This window comes from Xenopus laevis, chromosome 1L (genome assembly GCF_017654675.1).
Source record: "Xenopus laevis strain J_2021 chromosome 1L, Xenopus_laevis_v10.1, whole genome shotgun sequence".
Taxonomy (NCBI): Eukaryota; Metazoa; Chordata; class Amphibia; order Anura; family Pipidae; genus Xenopus; species Xenopus laevis.
In genome coordinates, this window is record NC_054371.1 from 175,946,869 (window position 1) to 175,962,721 (window position 15,853).

General features: G+C 38.0%; 1 protein-coding gene across 1 annotated transcript; it reads left to right on the forward strand.

The window, feature by feature from the left end:
* Positions 1–1,169: 1,169 nt before the first annotated feature.
* hpd.L (4-hydroxyphenylpyruvate dioxygenase L homeolog) lies at positions 1,170–12,828 on the forward strand. The gene is given in 14 exon segments (NM_001094735.2): positions 1,170–1,208; positions 2,244–2,270; positions 3,363–3,425; positions 5,160–5,264; positions 5,375–5,417; positions 5,780–5,862; positions 5,948–6,037; positions 6,631–6,734; positions 8,510–8,587; positions 9,322–9,484; positions 10,212–10,283; positions 10,358–10,480; positions 10,568–10,684; positions 12,122–12,828. Coding segments are annotated over 14 exon segments (1,182 nt in total). The 5' UTR covers positions 1,170–1,205; the 3' UTR covers positions 12,233–12,828.
* The last annotated feature ends 3,025 nt before the right edge of the window (positions 12,829–15,853 follow it).

Below are 15,853 nucleotides of genomic sequence, written 5' to 3' on the forward strand. Positions count from 1 at the left end.
TCTTTTGCCCGGCGGAGATTGGTCGTTTGGTCGATCGGTCAGGTTTGATTTTGACCCGACCGATCCCGCCGGAGCTCATGGCACATCGTAATCTGATCGTTCGGCCATACGGCCGAACAATCAGATTACCCCAGATATAGCCATGCCTGTTAATGGCATATCGGGGAAAGATCCGCTCGTTTGGCAACATCGCCAAACGAGCGGATCTTTGCATCTATGGCCACCTTAAGAACAGCACTCAATAGTAAAATCCAGGTCTCACTGCGACACATTCAGTTACTTTGAATAGGAGAAACAACAGCCTGCCAGAAAGCAGTTCCATCCTAAAGTGCTGACACTTTCTGAAAGCACATGACCAGGCAAAATGACCTGAGATGGCTGCCTACACACCAATATTACAACTAAAAAAAATACACTTGTCGATTCAGCAATTCAACTTTATATTATAGAGTGAATTATTATTACAGTGTGATTTAGAAATAAAAACTACATCATAAAAATAATGACAGAATCCCTTTAAATTATTCATAGACTGTTGTCATCCACCATACCCATCCATACAAACAACAGAAATCAGTCTATGAAGCACCTGTAAAACACTCCATGTCATTTTAAAAAGGAGGGTGCCGCAGTCTCATAATAATGCAAATATGGCTTTTCATATGCTGGTGATACTCATGAACCCATAGGCATCCCCATATTTTTGGTACAAAACAAACCTCAATACAGGACAGAAACAAGTCAGAACAAACTCCACGTTCGTATCATTCAATAGTAGTACCTGATTCGGGATGAATGCAAGTATAGAGGCTTTGCACATACATGATAACCAGAATCATGCCCTGTATGGTAGAGCTACACTTTGCACTACTTTTAAAAAATATTTGTCTCTCTTAAATAGCTGCCTGTTTGTTGTACTCATGGCTGCAGCAAAGAATCAACAAATCATGCTATTGCTTTAATTATATGAACAACATTTATCACAAGTTATGGATTTTTTTTTTCTTCTCCTACTGCCTTATAAAGATCTGGGGAAAGCTATACAGGATAATACAATAAACATGAGGGACAGACCCAGCGCCTCACATTACAAAGTAAAAGGTGGGGCACAGAGGGGGTGTAACTTTTCCCAGTCCTATATGAAGCATCTCTTGCACAATATTCCTGTTATATCAGCTCTTCTCACTGCTACTGAATCAGGAGAGATGGTAAGTCTTATATATGATCTTTATGCACATACAAATCAGACACTTGGTTATTTAGTGTTTGTTACACAGGCATTTCAGCAGAATGACATGGCATAGAAATGTTTAAGTACAGGGCCTTTTATATAAAGGCTATGGTTTACCTTGAAAAGACTAACATGTGTTGTGTTCAAAAGGATTAGTAGAACGATAGAATCATTTTTGCCCTCAATGCAGAGACAGAGCTCCAGCTACTGCAGAGCAATTCTCAAGAGTTCACAGGGATCCTCAGGCACACTGGTACAACTCCATTCTTTAGGAAAGAGATATGCAGTCATGAGTCGTAGACAAAACACTGCTGTTAGGGTTAATATCCAAGATCTCTTTCTAATGGCAAAGATGTAACACATATTGTCACATTTTATTGCAGAAGAAAGGCAATTTAGGTTCTGTTATTTCTCAGTCAATTCAATGCTCTGTGCCAGCATCAGAAGTATATGTTCCATTAAACTGTGTAAAATATATATTCCACTTATTAGTGAAAAGTGATATTCTGTAGTGAAAAGTGATAGCTGTATTAACACTGAGGTTTTCCTACCAGCTATTAAATAACTTCTGCTCAATGTGTTATCTATGTTTATAAGTTTGCAAAAAAGAAGACTACTCTTATGACTTTATAACCAACATTTAACCCTTCATCTCTGTATATACCAGGCATGATGGGAACTCAGACTGTATAAAACAGGAATTAACAGCATTGATTACGTAGAATACATGATATATTTGTTAATGCCTTAACAAAGACAAATGCAAATATTTAGAGATGGAAGAATTGTACCTGTCTATTGCTCGACTAAAAATAATTTTTAAAAAAATAACTTCTGCTCCTTCAAATTCCCCTAAACATGTGTAGTTGTCGACCTACGAAACTGTAGTTCAACGTCAGCTGAATGTTTGCAGACTGAGCACCACTGATATGTCTTGCATATAACACTTATTGATTATTAACCAGTTTTTTGTTTCATATATGCTAATTCATGTTTATCTGTTATCGCCTAGACTTCCTATTCGGACAAAGGAGAAACGGTATACCTCTATAATGTGTTAATGTCTTTTTTTTCATCTCTGCAAATTATTCATGTGTTTTTTGAACAACATATAATTTCTTTCTCTAACGCTGTATTATTCATGTGCTTTTTAAACAACATATTTCTTTTCTTTTTACTTTTTCCCTATTTGTCAAACTTTTTCGTAATTTTTGTCCTTCACGTATTTACCTTTATTGAAAACAAAGCTAATTGTGCTCAGAAGATTCCTTGAACTTACACATATAAGTAAGAGCTGCCGTTTACCTTGTCTTCTCAATTTCAAATAGGACACTCTATATTGACTGTACAGTTCATATTTATAGGAGAAAAACGTGTATTGCTTAATGAAAGACACTTATTCTAAGCAATTTCCCAAAATACATCCATTTCACATTTTTAGTGGTTTTAAAATGATTTTTAAATTCAATTGCGGTATTTTGCTGCCCCATTTGGCACTCCTGGTTCTGTCTCTGTAGTGAAAGTCAACCCTACATGATTCTACATAGGTCAAAAGTCAGAACTGATGGGACCGAAAGCAGAAGGGGAAAGATGGCTGCTGCTTTCAGCGGCAGTTATATTTACAAGCATGACCCCAAAATTAGAACATTGGTTCATATTCAAGTATACACTTGAATACATGGTAATGCAGTGAAAGTCGCTATAAGTCTGCTCACCTATAGAAAACAGTGATTAAGTGGCATTAACTGGTCAGCTGTTTGAGGGTTACCAGACCTGGGCAAATGTTGCACCTTTTATTTAAGTCTGTTATAGTATAGGTAGCTGACTCTTTTTTTTACTGACTTTACTTTAGAGTAAACATCCCAAACCACCACAATAACGTATGAAAAAAAAAAAATTGCCTAACATAGTTATCATACATTCTAATGAAAATGCTTTAGAGTGACGTTAAAAAGGGAAATGTATGTCCAATGAAGAATGAGTATTCAGCCAAATGTAATAATGCAGTAGAAATCAGTAAGACTCGTGATTTTGTAGTTTATTAATACTCTTAAACATCTCAAAGTAAAAATCATACATTGTAAATAAAATATGCTGAACATATCTGAATGCTATTTGCTTTTTTCTTTAGCATGAACAAGGCAGATTTCTAAGGTTCCATTCTATAACACTGTGGGTTAGCAATGCAAAACAAGTAAGTTTTCCCACTTTTTTTTTTTCTCTTGTACAGAATCGTTAAAATGGAATTAAAAAAATGTGTTTGAGTAACATAAGAGTTCCAGCCCCCAAATGTTGCATCCTGTGATTGGATGGTGGAGGGGAGGATCTGAGCGTCGTAACAATCTGGTTCCACTTAAATTCAGAGCCACATGTGGTGCTCTCCTGTCAAAGATGCAGGCGGTGAATCAACTATTATGAGATAGGCTGTGCCACATGGGTCTCCTGAGGACAACAGTTTTTAGGATCAACTGCTGAACAGAGAAAGAAAATGGGGCATATTATCAGTTATCCTAGTTCTCATAACTCCTTACAATCCTAAAAATCAGCAGTCTATCCCAGGCACACAATGCAGGTCAAAAAGGTATAGTGACAATATTACGAGTTAAAAGTACCAAAACCAGAAAGGACACTGCGGCTCCATTAATTACCCCGTTTATTGCCCATAGCAAGTCTTAAAGCTGCTGCCAACAAACCAGAATTGCAGACAACTGTCTCCACATGTAAGCAGTAATGATTTAGATTTAGTGGATTACTCTTCAGAACTTAAGTGCTGAACTCCACAGTGTGACTTGTTCTGATCCGACACAATGAGAGGAATTGGATGTGACGATTCGTATGTGCCGAATATAATGTAAGTAATAGGAATGTCGGATGCGAACGCCGCACGTTGCATCTTCATCCGACAGCGTCGGATACATGCAGCTTGTAGGTCCGACATTCCTATTACTTACATTACATTTGTTGTTGCATCCGTCACGTCGCATCCTCTTCCTCTCAACGCGTCGGTTCGGAACAAGCCGCACCGTGGAATTCAGCCCAAAAACCCCTATAACAGGGTAAAACTAGTACAGATATGGGATCCATTATCCAGAATAAGATAGAACAATCGCACACCCTTCCACAGGTCAGCCTGGTGCACAATCCTAAAGGATCCGGCAGCCTCACGTAAACCATAGAACAGAAGAAGGTCGGCACACAGGCATTTAATTTGCAGGGTTACCTGCTCCGCACAATAAACGAGCAGGTAACCCTGCAACTTTAATGCCTGTGTGCTGACCTTCTTCTGTTCTATAGTATCCAAATTACAGGAGGGCCATCTCCCATAGATTCCATTTTAATGAAATAATTAAAATTAAATTATTTTCATTTTCCTTGTAATAAGAAGACAGTACCTTGTACTTGATCCCAACTAACAAATAAATAATCCTTATGGGGGACAATACAATTCTATTGGGTTTCATTAATGTTTAAATTATTTTTTAGTTGATCACTTATGTAGAAAACCACAAGTAAAAAGCATTCTGGATAACAGGTCCCATGCCTGTAGTCGTTCTAAAGAATGAATATTGTCAGTGTGTAGTGTGCTGTGGTGAAACTGTTGGCATATTAATGATATTAAATAAAATGCTAGTCATGTTTCAGAGAGAGATTTTGCCCTGATCTCCATCACAGGAGCTACTTCAAGGAGATAATTCAAAAAAGTTGTTAAATTGCTTAGCAATTTATGTCTATTAGGGATATGGATCTGTAGACAACCCTAGAACTGGAAGGCTAATTATTTAATTATTTCCCCTCAGACTTTGGCACTAGCAGTGCCTGGGGCCCCCTCATTTCTATATCAGGAAAAGTTATATCATCACAGCCTTTCTTTAAACTGCTATTGTGTTTCCATTTCAATAGTTGATTTGCATCAATTTCTCTGTCACAGGCAGCTTCTTTTTATTGCAATAAACTGGGATTCCAGCCATTTGCATATAAAGGCCTAGAGACTGGCAGCCGGGAGCTTGTAACCCACGTTGTGAAGCAGGACAAGGTATGCACACATAACAATGCACATACTGTATATATAGTAATTTATTTTACAGTTTCGAGATTTCATGCAAGCAGTGCTAAGCCTGACACTTCCTTTCTGTTCCTGCACAGATTGTATTTCTGTTTGTATCTGCACTTATTCCTGGAAATGAAGGTAAGACCTTTAAATTAGAAGTAGTTAATACAAGAGTTATAGCTAATATTGATCTAGCTAGTATTCTTTGCATTAAGACAGCCCTTTTGGCCTATACAACCTATATATGTACCCAAACTTGTTTGGGTTTATATATTAATCACATATTGGAATCGTGCACCACAAGAATTATAATGTAAGAAGGGCAAACATTTTTTCCCCCTAGCAAACTCTTATGAAACAAAGGTCTACTGCATTTAGAGTAAAGTTTGGCTATTGCATGTTACTGGACCTGGCCAGCAGTTATTGCTCAGTTGTCCTAACAGGTATACCTGCCCCTTAATGAATGACCCTTAGCCTTCCCTGTATGTTTATTCTTCTAGAATTTGGAGCCCATCTACAGAAGCATGGTGATGGTGTAAAAGACGTAGCATTTGAAGTAGAGGACTGTGAATTCATTGTCCAGGTAATATTTGAATTATGGCTATATGGATGGTACTCTACTTGCCATCTGACTGGCAAATCACTTTGTCACTGGTCTTTTTGTACAGAAAGCCAGACAGAGAGGAGCTGTCATAGTGAGGGAGCCATGGGTTGAAGAGGACAAATTTGGCAAAGTGAAGTTTGCTGTAGTCCAAACGGTAAGAAAACTCTTTTGTAGTAGGCTTTGGGGGTTCTGGAATTCTGGAGGCTTTCCTGTGTGATGTGATGCATAGCCTACAACTTTTGTTGCACTACAACCCACAGAATGCCGCTTACAGTTAAAGGCCCTGAAATATGCTGAGACATGCATTTAAACAGCTGAAGAGTTGGTGACAGGACATTGTTGATTTATGTTGCTTTTATCCAGATGGAGGTCCCCTCATTTTTCCTGCATTGTCTTGTGTTCCCTTTATCTTACTATAGAACTGCTCTCTTTTTCCCCATGTTCCCTTATCCCATACTGTTTTCTCATATTTCTGTTTTTCTCCCATCTGTCCCTTGAAAATGTTTCCTTACCTTATCACATTAGTCAGTTTGAGGCCCCTTCCCACTGCTCCAAACCCCAACAAGGTGTGCAGTCTCACAATTAGGGAGACCCTACCTTATTGGGAAGGATGGGCATTTCTCCACTTGAGACAGCTATTGTGGACAACTATTCTTCCATTTCCAACTTACAATTTCATCCCTAGAATTGTTTCCCTCAGCAAAACGAAATACATGTTTCCAACTCCAATGTCTTTTGTGCTCCCAGTATGGAGATACGACCCACACGTTAGTGGAAAAATTGGACTACAATGGTATCTTCCTACCTGGTTATGAACCTCCTCTGTTTCAAGATCCTCTGCTACCAAAACTGTAAGTTTCAACTTAGGTGTACAGTTGTAGTTGTACTGTATGTCAGCCCTGTTGGTATTTGGCTTTGTGGGTTAAAATGATAATGTAACTTTCTTTCATGTAACAGTCTTTTATAATCCATTTTAGTTTTTGTGCAGGAATGAATTATTCAATCTGCCATTTCCAACAAAAATGCAGATTGTGATAAAATTGTTCCAGCAAAAAATAGAGGTAGAAAATCCAAGGATATTGATTAAAGAGATTAATGGGGAGAACAGGAATTGTGCAAGACCATGTTGTGGCCTACTTTCAGCGCTGTCTCAAAAAAAATAATATATGTGTTGTATACATGAAGGAATATTCAGGTTACATGTGCTCCCACACAGAGCCTGTAACTTTGATGGCACATGGCAATATTTCACATTGGGATTTGCCCTCCAGTAATACCTGTTCTCAGCATGCCAATTATCCCTCATAAACATTTTGGAACTACAATCACTCAATCGTCAACTACATCAACAGGGTCCAGGTGATTACCATTAAGTCAATGAAGGGACAATACCCAGCATTTTGCTGTTCTTTTGCCAAGCTGGAAAATGGATGGATGTCAAAATGCTGGGAATTTCCATTTTTGCTGTTGGGCTAAAAACAGAATTTCCTGTTTTAAAATAAACTTTTGATATTGATTAGAGTCAGGTGGTACTTACTCCTCAGGCAACAGAATGGCAGCTCTTGTTATTGATGAAGAACTTCAATGTAAACAACCTGTTATTTAGTCATGTCAACCTTTAACTCTCCTCTTGTGGAATATTATGCCATAAAATATTTATTCTTGCTGGGAAAGCTATTTTTACATTATAATCCATTATCCAGAAAACTCTTAATTTCTTAATTATGGGCATCTCCCATAAACTCCATTTTATCTAAATAATGATTTCCTTTTCTGTAATAAAACAGTACCTTATACTTGATCCAAGCTAAAATATAATTAATCCTTGTTGGGAGCAAATCCAACTAATTGGTTTATTTCATGTTCACATGATTTTCTAGTAGACGTAAGGTATTAAGAGCGAAATTACGTACAGATCCGTTATCTGGAGAACTCCAGGTCCTGCATGTTCTGGATAACAGGTCCCATACCTGTACAGGTATGGGGTCCCTTTTTACGGAAACCCGGTATCCAGAAATCGGCAATTACGAGAAAGCCATCTCCCACTTTTAAGCAAATAATGTCATTTTTAAGAAACATTATTTCCTTTTCCGCTGTAATTTGAAAACATTATTTTATACTTGATGGTAACTATGCTGCATAAAACTGTATTGGTGACAAAATAATCCAATTTAGTTTATTTAATGTGTAAATGATCTTATTAGTCTGAAGGAATATTGCTTCAACTTTTGGAAAAAAACCCTTGCCCCAAAAAAACCCTGGTCCCAAGCATTCAGAATAGATTCCACTCTTGTTGCACTAAATTAAGCAATCTGTAGTTCATTACTTTTCTCACATATTCTAATTGTAATTCTGAGGCAGAAGGTGCAGTTATTTTTGAGTAGACGGAGCAGTTACTGTACTGGTGCAATTTAGCACCAGCGTAAAGAAATGAGCTCCATTACAGAAAAAACCCACTAGACAGTACAAAGCAAGCCAACCGCCTGAATGAACATTGGTGGGTTCAATCTACAATTGGAAAGACCCAGTCAGACATTGGTAACTTTTGGATTAAACCACCAGGATTTTATGGCAATAAATAAATGCATTTTCATAGACAACAAATTTCTATTTTCTTTCATTATAGCCCAGATTGCAAACTGAATTTCATAGACCACGTAGTGGGAAACCAGCCTGATCAAGAAATGGTTCCAGTTACTGATTGGTATGTTCTCATGCACATTAATTTACACATCTATACACTTAAAAATGCAGAGGATGCAAAAAATTAGATGTAAGGGAAATGGGACACAAGGAGATTTTTGGAAGTGCCTACATATTACATGTTATAATTGCCTGTAAGTTATTGTTCAAGTGCTGGTTAGGCTGTAGTTGCCTGGAAATATGGACTTCCAGATGATAATCAGTTGGGTAGGTTTTGGGGGCTTTGGCATGTACCTCAGAACATGGTACTGATTTAAAATTACCCTGTGTGCCACTGACCTAATTGTAGCAGTTTATGAAAAAAAAGAATTTGAAGGGACTCAGGAGAAGAATATGGTGTTTGGCTGCCCCCTAACCCAGAGAGTGCCAAAGTACAGTCACCCCCCCCCCCACACACACACACACTTTTCTACCTAATTTGGCCTCAGAACAATGGATATTAACATTTTCTTTTTAATCGGTTGCTCCAGGCCCCTCTGGAATTTGCTAGAATCCACAGATTACCAGTCCAGGCCTGGGTGGCTCTGCAGACATTATTGTTATAAGGGCTTTTATTCTGCCTCCACAGAAAAAAATCATAACTGTGGGATTGATGTGGCCCTTGATGGGGATTTTATGACTCCAAACTGCACATGACATTTAACACTGAACATGACGTTTAATACAAACGTACATGATTTATTTTATGGAAGAAGTTTCTTTTCCAGTTCCTTAATATTCCTTTTTGTTCTGCAGGTACCAGAAAGCCCTTTTGTTTCATCGTTTTTGGTCTGTCGATGACAAGCAGCTTCACACGGATTTCAGTGCCCTACGTTCTATTGTGGTTGCCAATTATGAGGAGACAATCAAAATGCCAATAAATGAGCCAGCTCAAGGGAAGAAAAAGTCTCAGATACAGGTATTGTGCAGTCAGGTCTGTTATATATAAGCTGTACAACCAAAGTTTTATATACACTTGTAGAGGATTTTTAGCCACACATGTAATGAAAATAAAGTTACTCCTTTGATAAATATGACCCTAGCATATCCCTACAAGTTAGTAGAGTTGTGGAGATCCCCTCTGGCAAATTTTTGCAAACTGTGTTTTCGGCCTTCAATATTAGGGGTCATTCTTAAAGCCCTAGGTGCAAGAGCAAGCACTCTCAAGGGCCAAGAGCACTGTAAGATCACTAGACAAGCTATAGAATATCTGGAACTTGAGGTAATCATATAAGGTAAGTGCCTGGTGCACCATCACTGTTGCACCCCAGGCATGTGCCCCATCCCCTTACCCGTAGTTCCAGCTCTGCATAGACACACACCAGTTACCACCACAAGCCACTCCTGTTTCCAACGATTAACTTTTTAAGCACAAATGCATCCAGTTACGCATGTTTTAGTGCACTTGGTGAAATTGCATCAGACACAACTTCCTTTCCTGCTAAAATTCTGCAGAAATTAAACAGCATGGTATTGTGGGTAAAAAAAACTGCAGAATAATGTCCAGAATTGCACATGAGTTCATGAATTCACTTTAAGTTCCCTTATGAAATGATGAAATGGACAATCGGCATTTTTTAATTATATATGTACTTGATCTTTTCATTCCCAAACTGATTGCTAAGTCTGCATTTTCTATTTTGTAGGAATATGTTGATTATTATGGTGGCCCTGGAGTCCAGCACATTGCTCTCAATACATCTGACATTATTAGTTCAGTAAGTTTATCTCGGCTGTCTGCGCACCCCAGTCGATGTTTGATGAAGATGAGTAATAACATCTTTCTGTGCAGGTTTCCAATTTAAAAGAACGAGGAATGGAGTTCATGTCAGTGCCTTCCTCTTATTACCAGACCCTACGTGAGAAACTCCAAACAGCCAAGATCAAGGTTACTGAAAATATTGACAAGTTGGAGGTGAGGATATCATAATTTTTGCTTTCATTGAAATACCAAACCATTTTCTATGATCAAACCTTGTGGTGTATTTCTGTTCCATTGTAGGAACTAAAGATTTTGGTGGATTACGATGATAAAGGCTATTTGCTGCAAATCTTTACAAAACCTGTCCAGGACAGGCCAACTCTATTTCTAGAAGTCATCCAGCGCCATAATCATCAGGTATACTTCTTTGTTATGTGTATATAGAATCTGGTTGGTGCTAGTGTGGGAGGCCAGGTTTATTGGCACACATGCGTGTAATGAGTGCTTCTCCCAGCAAGCTTGTTATGCGAATAAATGACATTAAAGCTCTCGCAGGGGAGCATGGAAGGCGGCCTGTATTATGGCTCTTACAAACGAGCGTTTTTAGCTGCTCTCCCCTGCATTCCGGTTTAATGCGTTCAGCCGCAGGAGAGCATGTTGCATTTTTCCGGCGTTCGGCTATTACATGCGTCTTTGTGAGTACAGCCCCATTGAAAATTATTCAGTGCGTCAACTCCTGTGCTCCTCTGCAGGTGAACACATGAAACCAGAACGCAGGGGAGCGCAACAAAAAACGCTCGTCTGTAAGAGCCCTTAGCCTGCACCTCAGGTGGGGAAAATAATATTTGGGTGACAGGTTCCCTTTAGCCAGAGCTCACCACTTCAGAGAAAATGTCACCACTCTTTATTCCCATGCATAGGAATTTACCAAAACAGTAACACCAAAAAATGTTTAGGTTTTAAAGGAATGACAATATAATGTACTGTTGCCCACCACTGGTAAAACTGATGTGTTTGCTGTAGAAACACTACTATAGTTTATATAAACCAGCTGCTGTATAACCATTGGGGTAGCCATTCAAGCACAGGACACACAGTAGATAACAGATAAGTTCTGAAGAATCTCATTGTATACTAGAGCTTACTGTATCGATTATCTGCTGTGTATTCTTGGCCTTTTCTCCTTTTTTTCAGCAGCTTGAATGACTTTCCCATGGCTACACAGCAGCTTGTTTATATAAATTATCATAGTCTTTCTAAAGCAAACAGACCAGTTTTACCAGTGCAGAGAAACAGTACATTATACTTTCATTACTTTAAAACACTTACAGCCCCTCCCCTTTATCACAAGTGATGACTTCATTCCAGTTCCTAGACTGGCCTTTCAGCATTAGCAAATGCAGTCCCCTTTATTCTCCACATCTGCTGTCTCTCAGAGATTTCTGATTCGTACACACAGGGTCAGACTGGCAGCAAGGGCAGGGAGCGGGTCTAGGCCAACAGGGCCCACGAGAGTCGGGGGCCCACAGGGTCCTTCCTACTGTGGCCATTTGCACCATCTCATAAAGAGAAAATAAAAGTTAAAAAGGTCCTGTATACATGCACACGCACAAAGGTCTCCAAGGGGAACAAAATGTTAAAGTTAAATAAAAATGTTCCTGATACAAAAGACCAGTGAGTGTGCTGCTCATTGTTTGTCAGTGAGAATGTTCTTCTTCTTTCTGTGTGTGTATACATCTATTAAATTGGGATTATCTATGTATAAATGCCGCATGTTGTTGTTAAATGGTAAGTAAAACAATGCAGTAAGGATTGGATGATAATAAAACATATGTCTGCCATCTTGCTTTTCAGGGTTTTGGAGCTGGAAATTTTAAATCCTTATTTCAAGCCATTGAAGCAGACCAGGCTGCACGAGGAAACCTCACAGCTCTGACACCAAATGGAGATCTGGAATTTCTGTAGGACTGGAAGCCAATGATCGATATTTACTTACTATCATACTTGCCAAAATTCTCTTTAAATTGGAAGATATCTGATGAATATCATATGCAGGGCTGTGCTGAAATCTATGAAGTCCTATACTGGGAATTTATAGGGTTTTCTTTAATGGTGAACGCTGGCATGTATGACTCTGCAGTACTTCGAATGCTGGTGATTACAAATTGCTCTTAAAACTTTTGTTTATCGATGAACTTGATATTCATTTGTATTGGACAGTACAGCAACATTGCATTACAATTCAGTACCAGCTCATTTTATATAATCCATAATATTTTGCAGTTAAACCATAATATAAAATGAAATTAATGTTAAATATTTTCTAACTATAGGCAAAAATTGCATTCAGTAAACTCAAGAGTTTCATAAATAAGCATTTCATAGTTCTGAACATGTAAATGAGACACCTTATGTAGGTGCATGCAGCTTTGAGGGAACATTGCTTGCAGCAAGTTTGTATCATTGGTTATATGTAAAGGAGTGATCCAATAACATACTTACATAAAATCCCACAATATTACATTTGTTTCCTACAATAAAAATGTATTGCAGACAAATGGTTAAAAATATGTTGTTTCATTTCCTTTGGCTTCAGATTCGCAACACAACCATTTCGGCAGATTCTGCCCACTTCTGGGGGTGGCAACAAAGTTACAATCACTTTTCTTTGAAAAAAATGGGGGGGGGCAGATGGTACTGTAAATGGTAGAAAAGGGGGTTTCCAACCTTTTGGCTTCCCTGGGCCACATTGGAAAAAGAAAAATTGCCTGGGGCCACACATGAAATACACAAACACGTTTGATTTGTAAAAGTAAAGAAAATACACAGAAAATAACTACAATACCAGTTGGATAACCAGATGGAGCTATACACTGGAATATGGGACACCTGGATATTAAATAGACCTTTTATTACATTATTAAGACGTTTCCTCTGGAACCGAGCATTTCAAGCTGGGCCGCATTCATATCCATCCTGGGCCGCAGGTTGGACACCCCTGTGGTAGAATCTCATCCATAAAGTGAACCTTCCATTGTATCCCTAGTCACATGATCTAATTATGGAACATTCATGAAAGTTTCCAGGGCCAATTAACTAAGATAAGTGCTAAATTGCAGCAGTGTAGTTACCCATAGCAACCAATCATTTTTTTAAATGGCAGTAGACAGAGAAAATAATTAGCGATAGGTTGAGGTAGGCAAATGTTGTGGTGCTATTTAACATCTATATTCATAAATAACCCCTCTGCATTGTGAATTGCGTGCATTCCCTCCTCCCTTTCAACTCCTAAAACAAGCCTAAATAAATGGAGTATTTGTGACTGATGTTTGGTAGTTCAGGGGGGTAGGGCCACAACTCCTAGAATTGCCTCCCAATGCCCGCTATGGCAATCACCTGTAAGTGCAGACTGCCATGTTTGAAGTTAGAAAATGCAAATGGTAGGCATGCGTGAGGCCATTAAAAACAAACTCTGAACTGTAGTGGATGCTTAATAAATCCCTCACACTGCTTTAATTGGACAATCACATCATGGCTGAGTTCTTACCAGTAGGGAAAAAATATTACAATAATTATTTGAGAGAAAAATAAAATATATAAATTTGTGAAAGTTATTAAACACCCACTACAGTTTGGATACTTGTCTACATCAGTTTAACTTTAAGGTTTTCCATACATTTAAAGGCAAAATGGATTTGTGGTGGCTTTAAAAGCAATTAAAAATAGGTTAACAGACATACACAGACTATTAGGCTCTTTTTAATCAAATGTTTTCTATTTCTTGTTCCAGATATATGAAGGGTCAGAAAAAGCAGCAGATTAGGTTCCTCCGGACCCATCGGCAGATTACTGGCCTGTGTATGGGCCTTTAATGGGCCTACCTTACTTATATCTGTCCAAAAAAAATCCTTTTTGGGGCGAGGACTGCATCGAGTTATTGATGAGGTCTTTGTCGCAATGGGCAGAATTTAACTTTGTTGTGATGTAATCGTTTGGCCTGCGGGCCAAATGACAGAAACAGCGGAGAGCCAAAAATGGATCAGCTTGATATTGTCTACTCAAGGTGAGCATATCAGGGGAACAGATCCGGACTGAGAATTAAAATTGACCCTGGCATTTCAGGTACACAAAGGCCCAAACAGCCCACTAAATACTGACTTTCTATGACACCTTATAGCAGCCCCTCTGGCATTTGCCAGAACCCACAGGTTGCCAGTCCGGGCCTGCAGGGGAAAGATCTGTTAAATTGGTGACCTCTCCAACAAAGCACATCTTTATGTGCATGGCCAGCTTTAGCTCTGTAAATAAATGGAAAAGTAGGAATCACACATGACAATAAAATATATAAAGTGACACAGAAATAAGTCACAGAGACCAGGTTTATCTGTAAGAAAAGTGAGTATATTTATGGTTTGCTTTATAAAAGTTACTATAATACAATGGTACAGAGTATTGAATTCACAAAAATATGAACAAATATATACAGGCAAGACACACCCACAACAAAAACACTTTCTTCAAAACGATACGCATCGAAGGCAGTTTTTATATGCACAGAAAAAAAAAAATCCCTACGTGTAGGTCTTTTTTTTAAAAAAAATTTGTTTTTTCAGAACCCGCAAAACTTCTTAAGCAGAGATTTCAAATCAAAAGCTAATGGAGCAATGAAAAAATAAGTTCTCTTATTGCAAAATGTGTCACTTGGCTTCTGTTTGAAGGTTTTTTATTTTTGTGAATTAAAAATATCCTTATATACAAAATAATTCCATGAAACTTTAAGCAATGTGCACAGACTCGTTTGCTTTTTTTTTTTCTTTAAACATTTCTTTTAAAATATTCCTTATAGTGTTTTTAACAAATACTACATGGCAAATCTTTGTGAAAGGAAAGAAAAAAAAGTAGATATTTATCTGAAAGTCCAGGTTATGGTCCGTCACTGCTGCGCGGGAAAATCTGCAGTCCTGCAGCCGTTCCTTTGCAGCTACATGATTAGCAATGAACGGCTATTGACTGCATAATGATATGGTTCCAGGTTACTAGACCAAATAATATTCCTCCTGTTCAATAAATACATTATACACGCATGGTTTATACCTGGAAAAGGAAAACAAGCCTCCACTTGGCCAATTTGACGTTCCACATGTTAATGCTTCTAAATTTGGGGGAAAAAAATATATATATACAGAGTATACAAGGTGTAAAGCTTGACACAAGCTAAAATTTGCTATTTACTCACTCTATGCCTTATCTCCAAGTTTCCTTTTCAATATGGTAGAAATCTGCCTTTTTTAACAAAAGGAAAAAATGTTTCCCTAAATTATCTAAATTAGGGTTTAAATGTCCCCAGTAAGTAAGCTGACTTTCCGCATACTGAACAGAAACTTTCTTAGCTGCGATGTAAAAAAAAAAAAAAATGAAAAATTTACAATATTCAGTGTAATAAATTATTTACATACTTTCCAAATACAAAGAAACGATCAAAAAAAAAAAAAATACACAAAAAAACAAAAACAAAAATTTGTTTCTACAAGAAACAAAAAGATTTAAGAGATTTTTTCAATACAGATAATGCAGTTCCTCTGGAAA